The sequence below is a fragment of the Coregonus lavaretus genome, assembly GCF_964263955.1.
Source record: "Coregonus lavaretus genome assembly, chromosome: 13".
NCBI lineage: Eukaryota > Metazoa > Chordata > Actinopteri > Salmoniformes > Salmonidae > Coregonus > Coregonus lavaretus.
The window spans coordinates 31,056,354-31,084,137 of NC_140000.1; the positions used below are offsets into that span (position 1 = coordinate 31,056,354).

Here is a 27,784-nt window from a genome sequence, read left to right on the forward strand (position 1 = left end):
ATTTGCTGGTCACATTATAGCCAACACGAGTGGTCTTAATATGGTTTAATAAGAGCTGTTTTTGATTAATTCTCCCTTGAAACCAGTGGTAATGTGGCTACTAGGCACATATAAAAAGTCAATGAATGGAGAAGGGCTGCCAAAAAAGGGGGGAAAATAGTAGTCTTTGTGGACGTCCTTACCAGCTGGCTTCCGAGCTAAATGCAACAGTTAGTTATGCCCATGGCTCTCTGTCTGCCAGTAAGGGGAATTGTTTGCTCCGTTAGGTAATCACTAATGTTTTTTAAGTGCACAGTATGATTCAGCTGGGGTCATAAAGACCATGTGTGTCACATCCTGAATGGAAGGACAGGGTCCCTGTGCTTATTTCCCTCAGGTGGAGGTAGGTGGAGGTAAGGGACAATGGTTGTGTGTTTTCATTGTCTGGGCCTCACTGTTGGTTTATTGAACTTGAGAAAATAGCATCACTCTCTCCATGGTGCTGCTGGTGGTGGTTCACCATCAGTAAAATGAGTCATTGGAAAGGAGAAGAGGAATGTTGGGTGAAACAGGCTGAAAACGACTGCCAAGCCCCAAAGGAAACCTCATACCAGGTTAGGAATATAATATAGATTTGCCCTTCCGGGGAGTGTACTATGGAACCCCATGGCCCCACTTCTGCACCTGTTGAAATGTAACCAAAGAAACACAGCCCAAGGAAATGAGTCATAAATATCCCCCTACTTGACAAAGTCGAAGGCTGGACATTTGAAAGAATCAAACAGAACATGATGATGTGCAATGTAAACAGGAAAAAACTGACTTCAGTAGGAGTCATTAGGTTGGTCCATCTCTCTCCAGCAGGTGATGTATAAGAGGTCAGACGGCTATGATCACGAGCACTGCCTCAGATAGCCACCTTCAAAGCCTCACTTCAGCTGCACTCAGGCAGAACACACCAGCATTAGCTATGGAGTCCCATTACCGGGCCTGGTCCCTTTCAATTTCCCATCCGATTAGTCTCCCAAGAACACAGCGAGAGGGTCACAGACAATTACCTTTTATTAACATATTTATTTATGCCTGTAATAAACGTGTTACTTAGCAACTTTTTCTTAATGAAGCCAATCTGCTTTTCAAAAGGAAGTGGATTCCGGATACCATTTTGCAATTATGAGGGAATTTGTCCGAATTTGGTGGATGAAAGACATGTCTTTTATGCCTCCACTCAGTACCCTTGCATATGATAGCTGACATATGGTAAACTTGTAGAAAGTCTTAGACTGGTTTCATTGTACCTACTCTGTGCTGCCTACAACCGGTCGTGCCAAGCGTCATCATAGCCCATGTGAACGCTAATAGTTCCAGATTTCCTTCAGCTCAAAGGGCAACCGATGCCCAATTATATAGTTATTAAACACAGCTAATTATTTCAACGTTTATTGTCCCGGGCAAGGTTAATAACCCGCCGATGTCATAACTTCCACTTCTGCCATCTGGGGTTGGAACGAATGTGTCACTCACAAAGTGCTGCAGATTTGAAGTAGCTGAAGAGAGGGACTGCAATATATGTATGCTTGAAAACCTTAAAGGCGCTGCATGGTCAATCCGACATCTGCACTGGCCGTGCAGCATTTAAGTCAGGGCATTCATACTACTTGCGCTTCGTGGAGCAGCGCAGAGCGGTTCAGCAGAGCTGTTGTGAAGGAAGCTGTCAAGGAAGTGAGTTTGTGTTTATACAGGACCTCCCACCCCCACCTACCGTCAACCAATCATGTCAATGTGGAGCTATACGGAGCCCTCCACATTGTTACAACATTTTGGAGGCGCACGGCGATGCAATACAGAGCTCAATTTGGCCTCTTCATGCCTCCGGAGGCTCAGCAATTGCATCACAACCTCCATACATAGCCTCCATGCACATTTTCGGATCAAGCATAAATTGGCTTTTACCCTTGTTACCTGCAAGATACACAGTTCTTAAAGGGATAGTCACCTAATTTGGGTGACCTGGCAGCTGTCAAATCTCGATATTAGTATACAATTTAGGTGAACTATCCCTTTAACACTACTTCACTGTGCTCTTCCTGTATTACAGTATGGATCTCTAGACTGCAGAGCCCACTGGGACATTTCCTGTTTGTGGTTTCACTTGTTGGGCCTTTGAAGTGGGCTTTAATAATAGGACTGAACTGAACTAATGAAAATGCACCCAGTCACATTAAAAGGGAGCGTCAGCCTCAACCACCTAACTATGTCCTTCAACCATATAAAGTACACACACACACGCACACACACACACACACACACACACACACATACACACACACACACACAGTGAGAAACACAGACGCTTCCTTTAAGCTGCCTAAAAGTTTACAGAAGTGGTTTCACTAATAAAAGGGGATTAGCAGGGCTACCTTCTGATGTCTGGGTGAACGTTGATGCCCTAACCAACATTAAAGAAACCCTGAATGCTGTTTCTCACCGACGACACAAATACACCCAGAATGGATGACAGACAGAGGAATAATTGGAAGCGGAAAGGTAAGGGAAACAAGACATTTAGAATTATGTATTGTGGTGATTCTCCAGCGCGCACTTGGTTTCACCCCACTAGACATTGTGTAGTGTTTCAGTGGTGTTGGTGGTCTTCTCCTTAATGTATCCACTTCAGTGCAGTTAATTCCCAGTCTGATGCAGTGACAGTCTGGCCCTGGGGATGACATCTGTAAATCGTTCATTAACTTTTAACCAGCAGCAGATGTCTTTTAAAACACTTAGTACTACTTTTACATTTCCATTCACTCTTCACTCACTGTTCTGCACTATAGGCTTTATGGATATCTCTAATTGCTATAAGGCGCATCAAAGAGGATATTCCCCTTTTATGACAATGAGTACCCATACATTTCATCAAGGGGAAGGTTAAGTGAAGTGTTAAGCTGTAAAAATGTCAAGCATCCTTCTCCATGCCCCTTTCCAACACCTGTGAAAGACCTTACTGTATGTTGAGGCATTCGCCATGCCTAGCTGAGGCTACTGTTTCACTGTAAGAGGTTTGTTTCACTCCTCTTCAGAGAAGGCTACATGGGAGAACCGGGTATTATGGGTTATTTGAGCATCAACACCGTCGCCTCTTTCCCTCTGGAAATATCATGCGTGACTTCAGAGGTTTACTAGGAACAGGAAGCATGCGGTCGGTGTCTCCCAGGATGATATAGGACACAACGTTGATTCATTCGCTACTGTGCGTCCATAAGCTGTCTGGCAGATACGGCTTCACATTTTTTAAGGGGCAATGATTATACAGTATGCATCACTAGGTTAATTAGCCGTGACTGGCGTTAAACCTTTCTTGGCAAGCCAGCACATTTTGCCAGAAGGGAGATTTTTATATTTATTTATTTGATGTTTTGAAACCCTGAAAATGAATGAGATCTGATGTGTGCTCAAATAAAGAGGGGGTGAATGGGTGTGTGTGTGTATGTGTATATGTGCGTGCTCACGTGTGTGTACACGTGTGTGCGTGTGTGTGAAGGAAGCACAGTTAGACAGTTGTATGGCCAAGTCATGTGTAAGATAATGAGGGTGGAAATTAATGATCTGGTGGTGACATCACAATGTGGCATTGCACCACCCATGAGGACACGTCAAGTCAAGATGACTTACAGGCCGTTCACAGCGACGTCATGCTGTCATGGTTCAATTGACCATATCGAATCCCCCTGGCTTAAAGGCAGCTTGTGTCATGCAGTGCACATTGCATGATTGATATCACAAATGTTTTTCAAATTACATAATTATATACTAATGTGGGAGGGACAAGCTAAAGCTAGTGCTCTTAGCTGTTCATGAACAATATAAGACTGAAAAGCTACATCAACAGTCACATGAAATGTATTTTAATAAAACACAATGTACATATATGTAGTCCTATGACCATATATTTGTTGAATCCTGAATATCAAACCTAAAGAATGTCAAACAAAGTATGCATTTTATTTTGCCGTTTTTGAAACATTGAAATCAGTAGATGAGGTCAAATGAATGCGATACAACACTCAAACTGTTTCGCATGACCAGACACAAACAAGAGGCTCTTTTAAAGATATCTGTATTGTGGGATTCAAATAATATTTCAGCACAGAGGAGCAACAGTATGAGACAAAATTGTCACCGAACACAAAAGTACAAAATAGAATCAATAAATAAATCAAATATATACCATATAAATGTAATAGCTATGTGGTGGCTATGTTTATTATTTAGTTTTCATTCTTTTTTAATCTGTAGCTTGGTATTACAACCTTTTCTCTAAAACATTTAGAACGGTGAAGGAGTCAATACTGAAAATACTGTAATAGGTTTTATAATTAGATAAACTCAACTATGCACACATGAGTTTGTTGCCATGCTAAGTCGAACAACTACATTTCTTTATCCACACTATACAGAGCATTAAAGCGGTTCTGGACGTAAACATTTTGTGCTGAGAATAAAATACTTTGCAACTATGCATGGTATTTCTTAACATGACTCTCAAAAATGTACATAATGAACAAAAAGGCCATACATGGAACAATCCGCCTCCATTGGGGGAAAATAAGAGTTTGCTTTGAAATAAATACAGAAAAGTCTCAATTATTTCAAGACGTCACTTATAGCCATCACCCTCGTTGCTTCTGCAAATCTCTCCTCTTCTCTTGATCATCCTCTCATTCTATCTCTTCGCACGTTCTTCCTCTCTCCGTCAGAATCATCGTCTTGACGTCTTCCATTGCCCCCATAGCTGGACCGTCATCACTATTATCAACATCCATCTCATTCCTCATTCTCCTTCTGCTCTTTTGCATCCTCAGTCTGTCAGTCTGTCTGTGTTGGTTTGTTCTCCCCCGACGTACATGACGTGTGAGCAAAGGGAACAAGTGTTTCTATGAGTTCTATGATGTCACAGTGGGGTCAAAGGGGGGAGCTGATCTGTCAGCGGTACACTATGATGCGGTACTCTACGGTACGAGGGAAGCAGCAGAAGGCAGAGGGAGACAGGGACAGAGGGCATATGTGTACTTTACTACAACCATAGACATGTGTAGGGACAGTAATAGGGTGTAGTGTGACTGTGTGCTGGGGGGGGGGGGTTGAGGGGTGAGGAGTGGAGGGTGGAGGTGTGTGGAGCAGCAGCTAGCAGCTTTGTGTTGTTTAGGTTCCGGGGGGGGGGGGGGACTCAGTCCTCTACTGGCTGGAGCGCATGGAGGCCAGGTGGTCACTGTGCTGGTTCTGGGCCTGGAACCGGAGCCTCTGCTTGTTAGACTTCTTCTTTGGTTCTTTGGGTCGGTGCTTCCCTGATCCTCCTGAAGCAGAAAGACAAGAAGGAGAAGAGAGCCTATTAGAAAAGCAGTGCATCAATGTAAAAAAGGAACATTTATTCCATCCCTTTGGTGTCTCTCTAAAACCAGCTAATGCATATAGTTGAAGTCGGAAGTTTACATACACCTTAGACAAATACATTTAAACTCAGTTTTTCACAATTCCTGACATTTAATCCTAGTAAAAAATCCCTGTTTTAGGTCAGTTAGGATCACCACTTTATTTTAAGAATGTGAAATGTCAGAATAATAGTAGAGAGAATGATTTATTTCAGCTTTTATTTATTTCATCACATGCCCAGTGGGTCAGAAGTTTACATACACTCAATTAGTATTTGGTAGCATTGCCTTTAAATTGTTTAACTTGGGTCAAACGTTTCGGGTAGCCTTCCACAAGTTTCCCACAATAAGTTGGGTGAATTTTGGCCCATTCCTCCTGACAGAGCTGGTGTAACTGAGTCAGGTTTGTAGGCCTCCATGCTCGCACACGCTTTTTCAGTTCTGCCCACAAATAGGATTGAGATCAGGGCTTTGTGATGGCCACTCCAGTAACTTGACTTTGTTGTCCTTAAGCCATTTTGCCACAACTTTGGAAGTTTGCTTGGGGTCATTGTCCATTTGGAAGACCCATTTGCGACCAAGCTTTAACTTCCTGACTGATGTCTTGAGATGTTGCTTCTATATATCCACATAATTATCCTTCCTCATGATGCCATCTATTTTGTGAAGTGCACCAGTCCCTCCTGCAGCAAAGCACCCCCACAGCATGATGCTGCCACCTCCGTGCTTCACGGTTGGGAAGGTATTCTTCGGCTTGCAAGTCCCCCCTTTTTCCTCCAAACATAACAATGGTCATTATGGCCAAACAGTTATATTTTTGTTTCATCAGAACAGAGGACATTTCTCCAAAAAGTACAATCTTTGTCCCCATGTGCAGTTGCAAACCGTAGTCTGGCTTTTTTATGGTGGTATTGGAGCAGTGGCTTCTTCCTTGCTGAGCGGCCTTTCAGGTTATGATGATATAAGACTAGTTTTAGTGTGGATATAGATACTTTTGTACCTGTTTCCTCCAGCATCTTCACAAGGTCCTTTGCTGTTGTTCTGGGATTGATTTGCACTTTTCGCACCAAAGTATGTTCATCTCTAAGAGACAGAACGTGTCTCCTTCCTGAGCGGTATGATGGCTGCGCGGTCCCATGGTGTTTATACTTGCGTACTATTGTTTGTACAGATGAACGTGGTACCTTCAGGCATTTGGAAATTGCTCAACCAGACTTGTGGAGGTCTACAAATTTTTTTCTGAGCTCTTGGCTGATTTCTTTTCATTTTCCCATGATGTCAAGCAAAGAGGCACTGAGTTTGAAGGTAGGCCTTGAAATACATCCACAGGTACACCTCCAACTGACTCAAATGATGTCAATTAGCCTATCAGAAGCTTCTAAAGCCATGACATCATTTTCTGGAATTTTCCAAGCTGTTTAAAGGCACAGTCAACTTAGTGTATGTAAACTTCTGACCCACTGGAATTGTGATTACAGTGAAATAATCTGTCTGTAAACAATTGTTGGAAAAATTAGTTGTGTCATGCACAAAGTAGATGTCCTAAACGACTTGCAAAAACTATAGTTTGTTAACAAGAAATTTGTGGAGTGGTTGAAAAACTAGTTTTAATGACTCCAACCTAAGTGTATGTAAATTTCCGACTTCAACTGTATATACCATATATCTTGGTCCCCTCCTTACCCACTCAAAACCAGCAGCGCTATGCCACTGGGCAGAGGGGTTGGCGGCAGGATTTTGCCCCTACCACCACCATCACCCAAAGCCAACCTTTATTCAGCCCCATCACTCTCTCTCTCTCGCTCTCTCTCTCTCTCACTATCACTTCCAGTCACTCTGCTAGGGTACACAGAGGGGAGAGAAGGGGAAATTGCATTACACTCTTTCCGAACTGGAAAGGTCCTCGTTTGCAAGCCCAGGGTTCATGTATCTTAATGTATCCCAGGTGTCATTGGTGTGGGCAAAGCATGTTGGGAATCTGTGCTAATGGAACCGTGTGTGGCGGTACCTCGGTACCCCTGGTTCGCTATGACAGAGGCTACTGAACAAAAAGGCAACAGTTTGGCTGCCAAAAGACACAAATAATATAACGAAGTGTGTGTGTGCATGTGAGTGTGAGCGTGAGAGAGAGAGAGAGAGAGAGAGAGATAGGGAGAGAGAGAGAGAGAACTGATGGGGCAAAATCCTTTAGGTTGGCTTTGGGTGGTGGTGGTGGTGGGGGCAAAATCCTGCTGCCAACCCCTCTGCGCAGTGGCATAGCTCTGCTGGTTTTGAGTGGGTAACTGATCTGAAGAAAAATAAAATCTGATGGGGGAGAAACTAGAGTCAGGCTTGGATGATGAGATGCTATCTGGATCCTGATCTGGCACAGCAAGGCATGCTATGGTTCGCCGAGGGGGGAAAATACAGAAGAATGCTATATAAATGGATGTCTCAACGGTAGGTTTTCAAAACCTGGCTCCGTGTCCTATTATTGCACTTGTTCATGCCATTTCACTAAGGAAAATAAGGCTAAAGTATGTAATATGTGGCAGAATTACCTCTAATTACCTTCTTATATGGCCTGGCCAAACGCCGGCCATTTAAAGCCGCCCCAAAAAAGTCTGGTTCAATTGAACATCTCAGCACCACACTGTAAAATATATTAGAAAATATTATTTACTATCAATAGAGACAGACTTGAGGAAAAGAGATATAAAAAAAATTATGTTTTCGCATTTTTAACGAGAGCAATGTTACAGTTGCACATATATCAAACAATTTCACTTTGACATTTCAGAGCCATTTCCTGCAATTAATTCAATCTAGCTAGCTATTTTTTGGTCACATCGGCCATTCCGAGGGTGAAAAATAATCCCCTCTTCAGAGCATAAAGTCTTTAAAATCACATCTCATGGGGAAAACATACATCTTGCTCTAAACTTTCCATGACCTCCAATTGAAAAACATTAACAGCAAAGTTGCTATGCTTGTTTAGTAAATGTCGCTTTAGATGCTTTGGGTGAGTTACAGTATGGTTATGACTGTTAGTGCACGCATTAACACTCAATTCAATCTGGACCATAGGTTTATTTTCCTAATTGCCATTTAAAGAGGTCACTTCATAAACACGGCCTTCAATACAATCAACTCAAGACAAATTACATTTGATGACAATAAAGCACACATTGCTGTATTAAAAAGGCCTCTGTAGCTGGGCTAGGTCCATGTGGGCCATTCCTTGGAGCCATTAGAACAATATCCTGTCTTATAAATAAATAGGCTGTTTGCGTGTAGTGCGAGTTTGTGTGTAGTGCAAATAAATGTGTGAGATCTCACTTAAAGACCTACTGTATAGCTTTCCTGGATAGTCAAGAACACAGGACGGATATGATCCACACGGCTTTAATATGTTTGTGAACTACATAACACTTCTCTTACAACACACACAAACATGATTAAAGCATGTTCTTGGAAAAACAAGGGATTACACATCTCCATGACATTATATAGACCATGATTCTATGTCACAGTACTGCTCATCTCATAAGATGTAAGTACGTTGTGTAAGTAGGTCAAGGCTGCCTCCAGACCTGGGTCAAATACACACTCTTTGTCAAACACTTTCAAAAGCTTGAGCTGTGCTTCATTTGGTTTGCCCCAGTACAATGTAACCAATGGATAAAAAAAGAAGGAATAGTCCAAAATTCCAAACTAAATCGAGCACCCCTCAAAGTATTACCTTGACATATTATGTATTTGTCCCAGGTCTGAGGTCTGTCTGCCTCGCGTCATTATTATGCTTCTCATATCTCAAAATATCTCATTTATTCCAGGACAATGTGAACTGTGAAAACCAAACATTGGAATATCATCAGAGCTGTCCAAGTGAGCTGATTAACTTTTCTGTTTCTGTTTGACCACTGTGTCCATGAGAGCATGGACTACGCTGGGTTATATTTCATAACCAGAGTTCTCTAGGCTGACAGCTAGAGGGCAACCAATACCAAGAGAACTTAGATCTTCCCCCCTTTGGATCTGATATAAGGCTTCAGATCAGGGTCTGTCTCTTTCACATTGAGCATTTCCAAGGGCGTAACACAGAATGAATACACAAGGCTTTTATGATGTCATATTTACAACCAATGTAATCACTTAAGATGATTATGCAACCCAGAGTTCCTAGAAGAAAAAAAAACATTTAATTTACCAGGAAAAATATGATTAAGAAGTCAACTCGATTACTTTCCAAACAAGGAACAAATTCATAAATCTTTGAGCGAGAACAGATAATTTGTCTTGGAAGAAACAGAAACCTTCAAATCATTTTTGCTATTTTTGTTTTACCCCACACTGACCCAGAATTAAAACTTGCTGCCAAAATTGAAGAATGGCTTTCATTTCAGAAAATAATTGTACTATATTTTCCCCAATTTTCTTTTCAGTTTTGGCCACATTTCGCATCACTTCTGCAATCCTTAATTGCATAATGTTTGTTTGTTTTTTTGTAGATAAAATCTGCCAACTAAAGCTTTGCATGTGGATGGGTTCATGGTCAGAGTAAATTGAACAAAAAAACGAAACATTTATAAGCAAATCAAAATGTTTTGTAGTTTTGAATCAGAAGCTGTTGTGGTGGCAGAGGATGACCCCACCATTACCACTGTGTGTGTATTATAGACATGGTGTGTGTGTGTGTACATGAGTACAGTCGTGGTCAAACGTTTTGAGAATGACACAAATATTAATTTTCACAAAGTCTGCTGCCTCAGTTTTTATGATGGCAATTGGTGCCAGGACAACAACCTCTCCCTCAACGTGACCAAGACAAAAGAGATGATTGTGGACTACAGGAAAAAAAAGAGGACTGAGCACGCCCCCATTCTCATCGACGGGGCTGTAGTGGAACAGGTTGAGAGCTTCAAGTTCCTTGGTGTCCACATCACCAACGAACTATCATGGTCCAAACACACCAAGACAGTCGTGAAGAGGGCACGACAAAGCCTATTCCCCCTCAGGAGACTGAAAAGATTTGGCATGGGTCCTCAGATCCTCAAAAAATTCTACAGCTGCACCATCGAGAGCATCCTGACTGGTTGCATCACCGCCTGGTATGACAATTTTGGCGGCTTCCTGCCATCCAGGACCTCTATACCAGGTGGTGTCAGAGGAAGGCCCTCAAAATTGTCAAAGACTCCAGCCACCCTAGTCATAGACTGTTCTCCCTGCTACCGCACGGCAAGCGGTAACGGAGTGCCAAGTCTAGGTCCAAAAGACTTCTCAACAGCTTCTACCCCCAAGCCATAAGACTCCTGAACAGCTAATCATGGCTACCCGGACTATTTGCACTGCCCCCCCACCCCATCCTTTTTACGCTGCTGCTACTCTGTTAATTATTTATGCATAGTCACTTTAACTCTACCCACATGTACATATTACTTCAACTATCTCAACTAGCCGGTGCCCCCGCACATTGACTCTGCACCGGTACCCCCCTGTATATATAGCCTCCCTACTGTTATTTTATTTTACTTCTGCTCTTTTTATCTCAACACTTTTTTTGTTGTTGTTTTATTTTTATTTTTAATAAATGCACTGTTGGTTAAGGGCTGTAAGTAAGCATTTCACTGTAATGTCTGCACCTGTTGTATTCGGCGCATGTGACCAATAAAATTTGATTTAATTTGATTTGATTTGAATTTGCATATACTACAGAATGTTATGAAGAGTGATCAGATGAATTGCAATTAATTGCAAAGTCCCTCTTTGCCATGAAAATTAACTTAATCCCAAAAAACATTTACACTGCATTTCAGCCCTGCCAGAAAAGGACCAGCTGACATCATGTAAGTGATTCTCTCGTTAACACAGGTGAGAGTGTTGACGAGGACATGCCAACAGTAAAGCATCCTGAGACCATTCATGTGTGGGGTTGCTTCTCAGCTAAGGGAGTGGGCTCACTGACAATTTTGCCTAAGAACACAGCCATGAATAAAGAATGGTACCAACACATCCTCCGAGAGCAACTTCTCCCAACCATCCAAGAACAGTTTGGTGACGAACAATGCCTTTTCCAGCATGATGGAGCACCTTGCCATAATGCAAAAGTGATAACTAAGTGGCTCGGGGAACAAAACATCGAAATGTTGGGTCCATGGCGAGGAAACTCCCCAGACCTTAATCCCATTGAGAACTTGTGGTCAATCCTCAAGAGGCGGGTGGACAAACAAAAACCCACAAATTCTGACAAACTCCAAGCATTGATTATGCAAGAATGGGCTGCCATCAGTCAGGATGTGGCCCAGAAGTTAATTGACAGCATGCCAGGGCAGATTGCAGAGGTCTTGAAAAAGAAGGGTCAACACTGCAAATATTGACTCTGTGCATAAACTTAATGTAATTGTCAATAAAAGCCTTTGACACATATGGAATGCTTGTAATTATACTTCAGTATACCATAGTAACATCTGACAAAAATATCTAAAAACACTGAAGCAGCAAACTTTATGAAGACCAATACTTGTGTCATTCTCAAAACTTTTGACCACGACTGTATTTGTGCCTGTGTGAGTAAGCCCAATCTTGGTCTCACTGCAGGAGCCAGGTGTCTGAGTCTGGTTCTGGTAAAGTGCTTGCTACCTGAAGAAAGCCCTGGAGCGCGCTCCAAGTCTGTTTTGTGTGTGTGTGTTTGTCTAAGAGTAGGCTATGTATGTGTGTGCCTGGGTGTGTACGCTCTTCCATATCAGCTCAAGGTCTTTGAGAAATGTCTCTTGGACCCTCTAATGTCACATACAATCTTATCAGCTGCCAAAGCACCTGGCAGAGGCAGATTAGACTTCCCTACATGCACTGGGGTGGGAGTTTCACCCTGACCTCTGCTGACCAGGACATTCCAGGACCAGTCCGGTTGAGATCCATGACTTTCCATTTCTCTTTCACATCTCTCTCTCTCTCTCTCTCTCTCTCTCGCTCTCTCTCTCTCTCTCGTTCACATCTCTCTCTTTCTCTCTCTGTCCATCTCTGATGGTGGTTGAGACATAGCCAGATATCCCAACAGGAATGCTGTGCTGTAGGCCTGTTGTATAGTACCAATAACACTATGCTATCTCTCAGGAGATATGCCCACGGCACTCTGTCTAATTGAATCACAGGTAATCATTCAATAGCATTTTACACAGGGGAGAAAGATGGAGCCAAAACTCCCTTCATCCAATATCTTTGTTTTGGAGAACCAAATAAACCGGAGAAAATGTATCCCTTACGATGAGTGAGTGTTTGAATTATGGAATAAATCATGTTTTTCCATAATTAGGTTAATGTTGTATTCTTCCCGTTGCCAAGAATGGGCTCAGTTCAATGAGGTCATTGACAAAAACAGACCTCGATAGAGAGAGAAAAGAACAAGGATGATTATTTCGATACGGACCTGGTGGCTGCCACTGTGGGAGTGTGTACCTGCATGCAAATCTATAATCACTGAGGCCATGCCCACAGTGTGTGTGTGTGTGTGTGTGTGTGTGTGTGTGTGTGTGTGTGTGTACTGACTGACTGGCGGCATGGCCAAGTGACTTCATCCACCCAGTGCTCAGGCTTCAGCAGGCAGCGCACCAATCGAAGGCCTAATCTTATCTGCTCCGCTTGCGGTTGGAGGAAATCGATGGGCCCAACCACAAGAAGGCATTAAGACGAACGGTAAATGGGTTCCTCCTCTGAAGTGAACCCTCTCCACTCCTTTTGTTACCTCATCCCGCCAGTAAACGCTGCCACCATCCCAAGACCATCAATTAATATGTTTCTTAAGAGAAGGGGAGTTGAGGGTAGGGGATCAAAACAATTCCGAAGAAGATTCTGGTGGATTTAGTACGGTAAAGCCGGAGTTTTTGGAGGCTCATCTTCTTCATAAACATGCCAAAGCAAAAGCCATTATTTGTGAAGGAAGGAGGGGACTACTGGCGCCAGCGAGATTTGATTTCAGTGGCAGAAATTGGATTAGCAGCCATTAAAGGCCTCCTCACACATACATTTATAATTCCGTGAAGGGGAATGTATCTGTAGCCAGCTCCTCTCACTCACACCGATGAGCTCTTCTGTCTGGAAGAAGATACACTCCATGGACAGTATGTGTGTGTTAATATGTAAAATGGTAAGGACATATGGTGAGCCAAGGTCTACAGATGTTCACATTAAAAGATATGACCTAAAAGTGACAGAGAGTTTAGAGAGTGAGTAATAGAGAAGAGGGGGAAGAGGAGGAGGATGATAATGAAGAAAAGGAAGAACTTAGTGGGGGCTTTTGAGTGACAGTGTACGCGAGAGAGAGGTAGGAAAGAGGGCGAGAGAAGGGGGAGAGAGGGAGAGAGAGACAGAGATGGAGAGACATTTGAAAAAAAAGGGGAAATAGTTGGGAATTGGGAAAGATACACAGAGATGTGCCGGCGAAAAAGGAGAAAGAAAAAAACTGCCTCTTTGTCCAGAGAGGACAATCTTTTATGAGAACAAGTCCATCTTGCCAACCGGATGACAAGAGCCTCTCTGCACAGCGTCATTTAGCCTAACAAGATTACTCTGAATCGTACTTTTTCTCTCTCTCGCTCACTCTTCTCTTTCTCATTCTCTTTCCCCCAGTGCTCTGCTTACAATCACCCATCCTGCTTAGCAGGGATGATTTAAAACATATGCATTCCGATTTAAAAAGCTAATGTTGGGATTAGGTGGGTCATTATTTTCTCATCTATGCGGCGGAGGCTCTGTCGGGAGATTAAGCAGCAGGTTAGTCCACCGGTCCCGCCTTTGAAGCTCCATTTCGCTGACAATAAGTCAAATTGAAAACCCAACTCAGAGATTAGCGTCTTTAGCGAGGAGAAGCCCCGGCAAAACATGCATGACTGACACAGTGATTAATCTGTCCGATGGGTAATATGGAGTTGGGTTTTTTCCTCCTTCGAGCTGCTGAATGACTGTGACAAAGACAATGGAACATTCCCCAGGAACGGTATCAGGAATGGTCCGGTATCGAGGAATGGTCCAGTGTTGAGGGAAGGGCACTGTCTGACGATGAAAACATTCAGTGAACTTTCAGTCAACAGTTTCTGATCTGTCAACTCTGAGCAGGTATACTTCGCTAATGAGAGCGCTACCTGTAAATATTTGGTCAATATTTGGCTAACCGCTAACGCCACACCGCTAACTACCTTAATATAGTCAAGCCAGCAGACCATGCCCCAATTTTGGAAATCAAAATTGGCAACCTCCGGAGAGTCACTCACAACTCTGCTCCCCTGAATGGTACCCCTCTCCAAGTTAAATTGGCGGTTGCTCACCAACTCTGGCTCTACTTTATGGATGGCGTCACCACGGCAACGTCAGAGGGTCACGCAGAGTGCAGGCGTGATGACTAGGCTGCTGTGTCTGATAAGCCTGAAACTCAGAGAGAGCTGCACATCATCATCTGTGGTCTGCTATCTGAATCACACACACATCTGGGCCTAAATACATTGAGCTGCTGCCCTACAGAACCCTCGGAAAAGGAGGAATAATTTGCTTTAGTTAACTTTAATGAATGGCTAAACGTTGTGTTTCATTTCTGACGAGCAAAATAAAAAGCTCTGTCATTATCAAAGGGGGCCCCCCTCGCCACTGTTTCTCCAGCATGGCCAATGGTGGGGATCTGTGTGTATGACTATGAGTGTGTGTGTGTGTACATGCTTGCTTGCATGCATGTGTGTATGTGTGCGTGTTTCTCAGTGTGTGTGGCTCCGCTAGTGTGTGTGCTGGTGCGAGCGGGTGTGTGTGTGAATGTTAGCGAGCTGTGGATAGCTGTAGCAAACCAGGGGGTGGTGTAAAAGGGGACCGGGCGTCCAATTAAAAGATCAAGGGGACTATGGGTGGAATATTACACATTTATCATCCTGGCTGGAATTATAGGGCAGATGTCAATTACGTTCCACTTCAGTCACATAGCAGAGGAGAGGGTTGGGCTGTCATTCTCATGCTTTCATTGTGGGGTGTCTTCCATAATCAGATCACAATATATTATTTGATCTCACTCATTCATTTAATTGAATCAATTTTATGTAAATATTTCTTGCATGCCTTAGAAAGGTGCCTTGGGGGGTAGAAACAGAATCATTGATCTTCGTTCCATCGCACAATTTACATATCAATTGTTAGATGCAGGGTAATTCCCTAATGAAATGAACCATTTTAAACAGGGAAACGTGGTGCTGACTTGGTTGCATTCTTGACTCTCCCTTTGTTTGTAGTAGAAGTACATTGATTGCCTCTGTGATTCATTATCTTACGCCATGCCATTAAACAGTAAAATCTAATAAAAACAGGACTTGGCAGTACATTTTTACACACTCTGCCTTTGCCTTTTAAAACCAGCCTTGGCACCCTTTAACTAAAGAGAATGAAGAACTCCCACTCCAGAGCACCCCAACTCTCTCCCTCTGTAAAACCCCACCTTCCCAGTCTTAACTGTACACTTTTAAAAGCACGCTCGCTAGCACCGAGAGAAAAAACATACGTAGTCCTGCCAAGGAGGTGACCTCCTCACACCAAGGATTAAACAAATTATTGGATGGAACATTTGCTTTTCATTTCAGGGTGGTGAAGATGCATTTCCTGCTGCCTGCTGGGGGTGTTGAGTGGGCCTGGGTCGTGGGCCGGGGCCCAAAGTGGGGAGCAGAGCAGGGAGGGGGCAGGCAATAAGTGTTCTGGGTGGAGGGGGGTTCTCTGGACCTCTGGACCCTTTTGTGGGGCCACAAGGAGGAGGGTTCTTCTGCTAACACTCACGGTGCTGTCTGGAAGACCCTTCCTAACATGCACACACACATACATTGTGTAATATATACTGTACTCACACTATCATGAGTCCTGCTGAGTATGTACACTACCAGTCAAAAGTTTGGACACATCTACTCATTCAAGGGTTTTTTATTTATTTTTACTATTTTTTACATTGTAGAATAATAGTGAAGATATCAAAACTATGAAATAACACAAATGGAATCATATAGTAACCAAAAAAGTGTTAAACAAATCAAATATATTTTATATTTGAGATTATTCAAATAGCCACCCTTTGCCTTGATGACAGCTTTGCACACTCTTGGCATTCTCTCAACCAGCTTCATGAGGTAGTCATGAATGCATTTCAAGTAACAGGTGTGCATTCTTATAAAAGTTAGTTTGTGGAATTTCTTTCTTTCTTAATGCGTTTGAACCAATCAGTTGTGTTGTGACAAGGTAGGGGGGTAATACAGAAGATAGCCCTATTTGGTAAAAGACCAAGTCCATATTATGGCAAGAACAGTTTAAATAAGCAAAGAGAAACGACAGTCCATCATTACTTTAAGACATGAAGGTCAGTCAGTACGGAACATTTCAAGAACTTTGAAAGTTTCTTCAAGTGCAGTCACAAAAACCATCAAGCGCTATGATGAAACTGGCTCATAAGGACCACCACAGGAATGGAAGACCCAGAGTTACCTCTGCTGCAGAGGAAAAGTTAATTAGAGTTACCAGCCTCAGCAATTGCAGCACAAATAAATGCTTCACAGAGTTCAAGTCACAGACACATCTCAACACCAACTGTTCAGAGGGGACTGTGTGAATCAGGCCTTCATGGTCAAATTGCTGCAAAGAAACCACTACTAAAGGACTCCAATAAGAAGAAGAGATCTGCTTGTGCCAAGAAACACGAGCAATGGACATTAGACCGGTGGAAATGTGTCCTTTGGTCTGTAGTCCAAATTGGAGATTTCTGGTTCCAACCGCTGTGTCTTTGTGTGACGCGGTGTGGGTGAACGGATGATCTCCGCATGTGTGGTTCCCACCGTAAAGCATGGAGGAGGAAGTGTTATGGTTTGGGGGTGCTTTGCTGGTGACACTGTCTGTGATTTATTTAGAATTCAAGGCACACATAACCAGCACGGCTACCACAGCATTCTGCAGCGATACGCCATCCCATCTGGTTTGGGCTTAGTGGGACTATCATTTGTTTTTCAACAGGACAATGACCCAATGCACCTCCAGGCTGTGTAAGGGCTATTTTACCAAGAAGGAGAGTGATGGAGTGCTGCATCAGATGACCTAGCCTCCACAATCCCCCGACCTCAACCCAATTGAGATGGTTTTGGATGAGTCGGACGGCAGAGTGAAGGAAAAGCAGCCAACAAGTGCTAAGCATATGTGGGAACTCCTTCAAGACTGTTGGAAAAGCATTCCAGGTGAAGCTGGTTGAGAGAATGCCAAGTGTGCAAAGCTGTCATCAAGGCAAAGGGTGGCTATTTGAAGAATCTCACATATAACATATATTTTGATTTGTTTAACACTTTCTTGGTTACTACATGATTCCATATGTACTGTATGTATAGTGCATACACACACAAGCATGCACGCATCCACACCCATACACGATGGAGTGCATCCTCTTCCAGACAGAGGGGCTCACATACACTGAAATATCAAGGCTGTGTCAACAGTGCATCATACATACAGTACATATAGAACATCATGTCTGCATTGTGAGGACGCCAAGGGGCGACCCAGAGTCTGCCACACACAGCCTGTCTGTCTGCTGTCTGGGGCATGTGTGTGTGCTCTCCTCTCCCTGGCTCCCTGGCTCCCTGGCCTACAACAGCCCCTCTGGTCTACCCCCCCCCCCCCCCCCCCCCCTTGGGGCCTGGGGGGCTTGCAGGGATCTAGGAGGAAATTGTTCGGCATGATTCACTGCTTTATACCTCATTTCTCCACCAAGTCCCTTCATCCCCTGCTCCTCTGGGAAAACGGAGGGGAGGAAATCCCCCCCCCATGTCTGGACAAGGAGCACAATTGTCCCGTAAAGAGGAACTAGGCCCTAACGAAGAGGGAGCCATGCTAAATCAGATGGGCTTAGACGCTAAACCAGAGAGAGGGGCTGTGGGGATCATGGCACAATCCCCGTACTATAGCGAATGACAAGGGATTCAAGGATATAACCTTGTTTTTGTGTTTTTATCTTCTTGGATTGTTTGGGTAACTCTGGACGGTTTTCGCCCCATCTCCTTCGACAATGCACTCACAAAGCGTGAAAACACAACAAACCATTTTGTAAAAAGAGTTATTTTCGACTAGACAAAATCTAATTTGAGCCTTGAAGTCTCAGTCTGTTTGATGTCCTAGCAGAGCTCCTGTTGTGTGTGTTTTCGTTAGAGACCCAGAGCAGTCAGTTCTCAGTAGTCCCTGATCCTCACTAAGGCCTGCGCTCGATCAGAAGCCTGTCAAGCGCCAGTCAAGCAGACAGCTGAGTGAAGCTGACAGATCCTACAGATCCTGTATCATCCAGCTATAGGCTGCTGCTGTAGTCTCCTCTCCTCTCCTACACAGGCACCAGCCATATCCCTGTCTGTCAATAATCCTCCAATACCCCTCCACTCACTCAAACACAAACAGGGGGCTTTCCTGACGTCTTGACATATGGAAAACATTTGATGGGTTTGTTCTTTGGCCTCCTTTGATTACAGTGCAATTTCCATTTTGATGGCCGTTTCAGGGTCGAATAAGAGAGAGAGTTGTGTATTTCAGGCAACAACATCCTTCCAGAGAGGTATGACGGTTGCTCATAGAGTGACTCGTGATCCCATTCAACCTCAATACCCAGTCTCAAGGCCCAGTGGGGTGGGGTTATGATCCCAAAGCCTGCCACCAATGAAGCAAACTAGGTGCACTTTACAGGGGATTTAAAACGTCAACCATAGGGCACCTGGGATTGGTCAATGAGTAATTCACATAGAAGTCTGAGAGGTTGGATGAGCCATAGAAGAATCTATGGTTTCTCAAGTTTTTCCCTTTTGTATATACACAATCACATTTCAAATCAAATCTAATCAAATTTGATTTGTCACATGCACCGAATACAACAGGTGCAGACCTTACCGTGAAACGCCAACTTACAAGCCCTTAACCAACAATCTAGTTCTAAGAAAATAAGAGTTAAGAAAATATTTACTAAATAAACTAAAGTAAAAAAAGTAACACAATAAAATAACAATAACGAGGCTATATACAGGGGGTACCGGTAAGCTCTTTTCGGTCATAAGAGACGGTAGCAGAAACATTGTGTACAAAATAAGTTACAAACAATGCGAAAAAACACACAAAATAGCACATTTGGTTTGGAGCCTGTAAAACGGCAGCCACCCCCTCACCTCAGCCATGTAATAAAACACGTATTATAGTTACAGACAGGCCAAACTGTTGCTGTCTCCTCAGAGCCCATGGCACATTGCTTGTGTGTTGAGTTGAGTACAACCTTTATGAGTGGGCCTCTACTTAAGTGCTCTGCTTCTCCTTCCCTGTATTTGTCTGTGTTCACAAACACTGACACACACACACGTATGCTCGCACACACACACACACACACACACACAAAGACACTGAGCAGCATCTGGCAGGCCTGTACTTGTTGCTTTGTTGTGTCTGTGTGTCTGTTCCCTGGTCCAAGCTCCTGGACATGAGTGGGTCAAAAGCCACAGCCTCTCTCTGTGAATCATCAGGCTCTAATTAAAAGCTGTGATGTCTCTATAAAGACCAGGCCCGCCAGAGATGGATGGAGTGAGGGAGGGAGGGTGGGGGGGAGAGAGAGCGAGAGACAGAGAGAGAGAGAGAGAGAGAGAGAGAGGGAGAGAGAGAGGGGGGAGTAAGAGAGAGAGAGAGAGAAAGAGGGGAGAGAATGGGAGGGGGGAGGTAGAGGGGCTTCTGGTGGCTGAGCCGGTGCAACTGTGTCCCAGATGTTCCCAGCCGGCCCCCTTCCCTTCTCCTCCCTTCTCCTTACAGCCAGCACACTCAAGGGGGCGGACGCAGGCACACCGATGTTCCCCTCAAAAATGTGCGCCACTACCACCATGCTAAAATGTCATCCTGTGTTGTGTGCACTGCACATTCTCTGTCATTCCGATTGGCTTTGTCATATAGTGCTTGCATGTCTGAAATATATGTGTGTATGTTTGAGTGTAAGAGAGAAAGAAAGAAAGAGAGAGAGAAAGAGAGAGTGAGAGAGAGAGAGAAATAGAGAGAGAGAGAGGGAGAGAGAGAGAGAGAGAGAGAGAGAGAGAGAGAGAGAGAGAGAGAGAGAGAGAGAGAGAGAGAGAGAGAGAGAGAGAGAGAGAGAGAGAGAGAGAGAGAGAGAGAGAGAGAAAGAAATTGAGAGAGAGAGAGGGAGAGAGAGAAAGATAGAGAGAGAGAGAGAGAGAAATGGAGAGAGAGAGAGAGAGCGAAAGATAGAGAGAGAGAGAGAGAGAGAGAGAGTGCACGAGAGAGAAGACAAGGGTAGAGCAGAGTAGATAAACATAAGCTATACTATGTCCTTTTCTGCTTGAAGTCTGTTTGTGTCTGTGTACGTAGGCAAGTGTGTGTGTTTGTGTGTGTGTGTGTGTGTGTTTGCGTGTGTGTTAATACGTGTGTGTGTGTGTGTGTTGGTATGCTATGTGTGGTCTGTATGTGGAGATGAAAGCGTGTGCGGGCCACAGTCAGAGAGCTGGAGGTCTGGTAGGCAGAGCTGCAGCCCGGGCAAGGGCCACACTGAGGGTTACTTACATTTGAACTCATCAACTCAATGTGAGTCTGTTGAAGCACCTAAGACTGCCTCCGATCTCATCTCTAGATACAGAAACCACTGACAACCCATCAAAGCCCTAAAACCTCCAATGAACCCTCAGCAGAGAACCTGGCTTTACAGCCCTAACCATGTCATGGACAATATCACACTGTGACAGTACATTTCTCCCATTTGTGAAACATGTTGAAGGGGACTTGAAACGTTTTCCTTCTGCTCTGCTCCCCCTCCAGTGTGCTGCCACTTTGTTTGTTTGTGTACGTCTGTTTTTGATGGGGCTGTTGCTGTTTGAGCATATGCTGCCTCATTTCCTCCCAGGCAGAACCTCAGCCAGGGAGGCTTTCCTGAACAGTGTTATCTCGCTCTACGCACACTTTCATGGACACACACACACACTTGCATACATACACACTGTCACAAACAGACAAACAGTCAGACACCTGGTTCGGCTACTTTGGGACATACAAATCATCTTGATTAAACCCACTAATAGTCTGTTGTTCCATGGATGTTTCATCATATAACGTATAAGATTACATCTTAACACGGCCCTAAACGTTATCGCCATATGTCAGAAAATCAAGCAATAATTAATATGGTCATCGCCGTTAAAAATGAATGAAAAAAATGCCTGGGATTTCCATGTTGTAATGTGACTACATGTGTCTAGAGAGGCCGTTCGGTAAAACGACTAGTTTGTCGGGCCAAAGAGTGGGAGAAAAAAGCCCCGGTCCCCCCCTCGTTCTTCCTGCTTGGAACCGACCAGATGACAATAATGTGGAGTATGGAGCCCCAGTGAGCACTAATGCACCCCATCCTCCTCCCTTCTCCTCCACCCCCCTGGTCTTTGAAAGGCCTCCACATGTTTATGGCTCATGCCTGTGGTATGACGATGGATTCTCCATATAAAAGCCAGCAAGGATCATCGGGTGTTTCAAATATTGCTCTCCGAAGACAGTTGCTGACAAAATGACAGCGGCCGTATTTATTTTGGTCAGGGAGCAGGGCACTTTGTGGGGAGTTAATCAGAGACTCCCGACTCCCTTCTCCCACCCTTCTTCGAGGAATGCAACCACGGCAGAGAAGGACCGGAGACTACTGGTAATGACTTTCTCCTCCTGTGGAAGATTTAACACAGCGAAAACGCTTGAGAGGCAGAAAAATAAACCCAAAGATTGGTCAGGGAACCGTCAGCATAAATCAAGTGTTGATTGGCTGTCCAGACATGCGCTTGGATAATCAATTTCCATCCGGTTAGGAGATGCAAAGAAGAATATAATAAGTGCTTATAGGGAAAGGAATGATCTAAGACAGCGATTGGTGGGGACTGAGCATGACTGAAACAGAACTTGTGTGTTAATTTGTGAATGCGACCGCAGCAGTGGCTATAACTGCCATTGGCCCAGAGCTGCAGAGGTCCCGGCCAATCCAATGACAGGTTGATGTCTTTCCTTCTGACCCGTGATCCTCTATCTGAGTCTCAGAAACACGGCAGTAAACGCTCTCTAATCTCTCTACCTCGCCATTCTAATATATTCCAAATCTCAAACTCAGAGGTGAAATGAATGTCACACAACGCTCAACGACGTCCTCATTATCATCGAGAGCTACCTGTTCATGAATATCCTGACTCATCACATCTTAATGACTCATTTCAGATACATTACATAGTTAATGCATGTCACCATGTCACCAGCTCTTGAGAACAGCAGTGGATGGTAGATGTCCGAGGGGAAGAGAGCTGCCCCTGTGGCTGCGGGGAGAGGGAGAGGTGGGGATCATCAGGGCGCGGCACTTCTGAGGCCCCACTTAGTGGCTACCGTGTCGGCCGTGCCGAGCTAATTAAATGAAGATTAGGCCATGGCTCTCGCAGTCACAACAGGCTGCCGCGTGGGGCGAGCATAATCACTCTGACAGGCCAGCAGCCAATTAGTGCTCTCCGTCTGCCCTGGGAAAGCACTTGGCGGCCCACTCCCGCTGGCGGGAAATACATTTATCTGGATTTTCCACGATATTACTAAGGCCGGAGTTCGCCTGTTAATCATCGGCCCCATTCCGGATCTGCCGTGGAATCATCAGGACTCAGGAATCATCATCTACAAATCATGTCATTTTAAAGCCTCACAGAAAGGAGAGGAGGAATAGGAATAAGAGACTGGTTCTTTCCCGAGAGCATTTAAGAGGTTTGGTTAAGTGTGGTGGCAAAGGCAAAGCACTTGCTGTTTGGTTTGGACGAGGCCTGTCCCATGAACTTCTCTGTGGAGGAAAAGGAGAGGAGCGTGCTCCATAAGAGAGGAGTTAGGTCTTCAGTGAAAGTCTGTCAGTCTGTGTTCCGCAAACTGGCATGATGATGGCAGCAGGAGAGGGAGCGGGGTATGTCTGACAGACACACAGACATCCAGAAATGAGCTGGAGTCAGATGCGATCAGTGGATAGCCTTTGCCAGCGCCTAAATCGCTTGGCTTTCTTACCGTAAACAGGCAAATTCTGTGTGACACAGTACACACACACACACACACACACTAGAGCTTGTAAGTAAGAGCTTGTATGTAAGCATTTCACTGTATGGCTTACACCCGTTGTATTTTGTCATGTGACAAATCAACTTTGATTTGATTTGGCACAGACAAACAAACAAACACACATCAAGCGAATCCTAGCTTGAGCTAGTTGGTGTCACGGACGGTGTGTGTTACAGACAGGCGGCCGCGCTTCCTCCCAAACGGATTTGGGGCAGTCACAGTTCTCAGTGCATCGTTTTACAGGAGGACCAAACCGACCGCCACACATGGTTCCCAGACGGAGGCGGCAAGGAGGTCCACAGAGCTCTGTGTTCCCTACAGAACCACACTGCAGAACCACACTGGGGTAGACAGAATCTACAGACCCACACTTAGACTTAGACAGAACCTGGTCCACAGCCCTGTGTGTTCACTTCATAACCACACCGGGTGAGACAGAGCCTGTGGACACAAAGAGGTGGCTGCTGAGCACAAAGCTGCTGCCTGTCACTCTGTCAGATTCCATAGCTCTTTAACAGCTGACGAAGACCTCACAGGCCTTCTAGCTTTCATCTAGCCATGTAACTTTATATGGACACTGAAATAATGAAATACTACTAATACTGAAATACTAATACTGTATAACAAGTTACAAGTGACCAATACTTTCAACTTTTTTCATAGGCTGTGATAATTTCTCTACGGAAAAAAGGTACAGTACACGTACAGTATGCATTGCACACTTGTACAGACACGGACACACACACAAGTGGTTTTCCAATGAGAAGCATTTGCTGCCTGGCTAAGGCAAGTGCTCGCGGCCTGTTCTGAGAAGTTTAGCTAAGTGTATGATTGATGACAGTGCGATGGAGGGCTTGGCCTCAGACGAGCTCTACAGCAGAGAAGGTTTCTCCTCTTACACACAGGGGAGATCATTAGCCCCCACCACACTGGCCTACTACTGCTGCTCCTCTCTGCTCCCAGCACAGGTACCTAATCCAATGACCATAGATAATCATTATGGGGTCTCTCTTTCTCTCTCAGTCTGCCTTACACTCTCCCTCCCCTGTCACCATGGTGCCTGGGAGTCTTGCTCATCTCATCTCTCTGTCTTTGTGTGGATAGATATTATCCACTCTGGGTTGACTAATCATTACTTGGCCTATTTAACAGAAAATGCAAACAAGAGTTACACAAATGTCCCGCTTGTCAATGACAACTAGTGACTTTGGAGCCGTCTGTGAATCTGAAAGAGGATTTGCCGAGCAGTAGAAAATTAGCCAATGAGTTTCAATGGCGTGTTTGTGTAAGACCTTACTACTCAGCCTAAATCCCAAAACCAGGGATTACATAAAGATTAAGTAGGTGTTTCTAGAGCTTAAAGATTTTAAGTTGTTTACACAACATCTAATAGTATTAAAATGGAATAACCTGTCGCTTGGTGGTTAGGAGAAGGGGGGGCTGTCATATATTTTTAGGATTGCAGGGAAATCTCCTGAGGGAGAATCCTAATGGCATCAATACTGAGCAGCCTCAGACTCCAGAGAGAGAGAGAGGCCCCAAGAGCAGAATTTAGACAGCTGGGGGTGAATAATAAGAACACATACATTGACCATTGGTGGAGTGAGGTCAAAGGTCAGAGAAAGATGGAACGCTATCGAGCATTGGAAAGAGACTTCACTGAATACTTAACCCGTTTAAAAGACCCCAAACAAAGAAAAACCTTAAAGCTGAAATCCTTAATGGTGAAACTGCCAAGTCCATCTGCGATATTACAACAACAAAGAAGTTACTGCAAACAACAAACACAGTTTTTTCCCCTCTGACATCATTGCAAGAGCACAATATGTACTGCAATTGTTTAACCATGCTGCGCGACATCTCTTCAGCTTGGCAACAAAAACAATAACAACGGTGGTGGGTTGGACGTTGTGCTGTTTCCGCCTAATGCAGATTTAATCTTTAACTAAATACATAATTAGTGATCATAGCCTGGCAATTGAAACAGGACGCCATCAAAAAAACATGGCTGGCCAGAGCGATTATGTCATCACTGTGGGTCGGGAGAAATAGAACGTGAAGAACACTTTCTAATCTTCTGCCCCAAATACATATTGGTTAGAGATTCCTTCTTCCCCAAATGAAAAATGAAAATGTCCACATTCTCACGACTTCCTCCGAAGCTGCCTCCCCTCCTTGTTCGGGCAGGCTTCGGCGTTCGTCGTCACCGGCCTACTAGCTACTGCCGCCCCATATCTCATCATTCCATTTGTCTTGTCTTGTCAATTACACACACCTGGTTCATATCTCCTCATTAGTACATGTATAAGTGTTCCCTCTGCCCCCCTTGTCCTTGTGGGTGATTGTTATTTGTGAGTTGAGTGTAGCTCGGTTGAGCTACCCGTACCTTGTATTTCCGGGGATATTGTTCCCCGTGTGCCTGTATTTTGTTGACGCTATCCAGCGTAACTGTGTCCTACGGAATAAACTCTGTATTCGGTGATTTACCCTCCTGCGCCTGACTCCTTCAAATCAAATTCTCACACACATTCACAGAACAATCAAAAAAATTGTATTTTTGGGTGAAAGGTCTGATATGTATGAGTTGGCAGCACAATATGTCACAGCTTGCCACAAGCTAAGGGAAGAAACATATATTTTTTACTAATTTCTCCATGTATTATAATAGACAATTTTGTTTCTTGAATTAAATTTCTGAACAGTTGACCATTATTACATTTTTGTATTGGATATTTATTGTTATATATCTTTCTTCTCATAGCTACAATTCTTATTGTTGTCACTGTTGTTTTCCTAATTGTTATGGGTATCACTTTGCTTTGCCAACATTGAACTTGTCATCATGCCATTAAAGCATAATGAATTTGAGAGAGAGAGAGAGAGAGAGAGAGAGAGAGAGAGAGAGAGAGAGAGAGAGAGAGAGAGAGAGAGAGAGAGAGAGAGAAAACAGGGTGTCAATGCAGAGGCCAATGGAGCAGCTATTAATAAGGCATGTTTATGGCTCTTTCAGTGGACCACCCTGGGGAGAGAGGAGAGGAGAGGATGGAAGGAACAGAACAGCAGTCTGTCTACTTGCCCTGAGGGAGGGAAGAGGTGAGGAGAAGAAGACTGGCACCCAACAGCAGTGGTGAAAAAAGTACCCAGTTGTCATACTTGAGTAAAAGTAAAGATATCTTAATAGAAAATGACTCAAGTAAAAGTGAAAGTCACCCAGTAAAATACTACTTGAGTAAAAGTCTAAAAGTATTTGGTTTTAAATATACTTAAGTATCAAAAGTAAATGTAATTGCTAAAATATACTTAAGTATAAATAATTTCAAATTCCTTATATTATGCAAACCAGACGCCACAATTTTCTAGATGTTTTTTTATTTTAGCCAAGGGCACACTCCAACACAGACATAATTTACAAACTTAGCATATGTGTTTAGTGAGTCTGCCAGATCAGAGGCAGTAGGGATGACCAGGGACTATTTTTCAGTCCTGCTAAGCATTCAAAATGTAACGAGTACTTTTGGGTGTCAGGGAAAATGTATGGAGTAAAAAGTACATGATTTTCTTTAGGAATGTAGATAAGTAAAAGTATAAGTTGTAAGAAAATAAAAAAAATAATGTAAAGTACAGATACCCAAAAAAACGACTTAAGTAGTACTTGAAAGTATTTTTACTTAAATATTTTACACCACTGCCCAACAGGGAAGACCTATATTAACCCGCTCAAAAAGACAGCCAAAAGTTGAATTTCCAATGTCCTATCACTATGATTTCAACCATCTAAAAGAACAACCAAATTCCAATGCAAAAACAATGTCAGATTTTTGGTTTAGTTGTCACCCAATGTCTATCACAGTGCTTTCAATCAATTTAAAAGCACGGCAAGGTTCAAATAGGAATACAATGTCAGATAGCCTTAACTTTAGGCTATTTCCTGTAAAAGTAATATTGAATTGTGTTTGTTTGACAACGCAACAAAATATCTAAGTTTAAAGGAGATGTATCTACTGCTTGGATAGTTTCATCTGAGCCTCTGGCTTAATCCCATTCCACAACTTTTATTTCTGGTTGAGACGTGAATCCATCATGTAATTTGGTTGATTTGATTCAGTCCTATTCTTTAACTTACATTTTTGATAAACAGACATACATATGCCACCAGACACGCCACTATGGGTTTCTTCACGGTACCCAAACCAAAAACAGATTTATGCGTCACTCAGCCTTGTCATTGTGGAATGCTCTGCCATCAGAGGTTACTCAGGCAAAAAGCAAGTTTAGCT

At 43.7% G+C, this 27,784-nt stretch overlaps 1 protein-coding gene across 4 annotated transcripts in view; it reads right to left on the reverse strand.

Moving 5' to 3' along the window:
* Positions 1-5,214: 5,214 nt before the first annotated feature.
* LOC311140757 (R-spondin-2-like) overlaps positions 5,215-27,784 on the reverse strand; it is a gene marked incomplete at both ends in the record, with an annotated part of 80,971 nt that continues 58,401 nt past the window's right edge. For 2 of the 4 annotated variants that reach the window (XM_084175975.1, XM_084175972.1), the window contains one exon: positions 5,215-5,333. In XM_084175975.1, coding sequence (XP_084032101.1) covers positions 5,215-5,333 — 119 coding nt within the window. The remainder of the gene's footprint in view (positions 5,334-27,784) is intronic. The other 2 variants (XM_084175974.1, XM_084175973.1) reach the window with 2 other exon arrangements.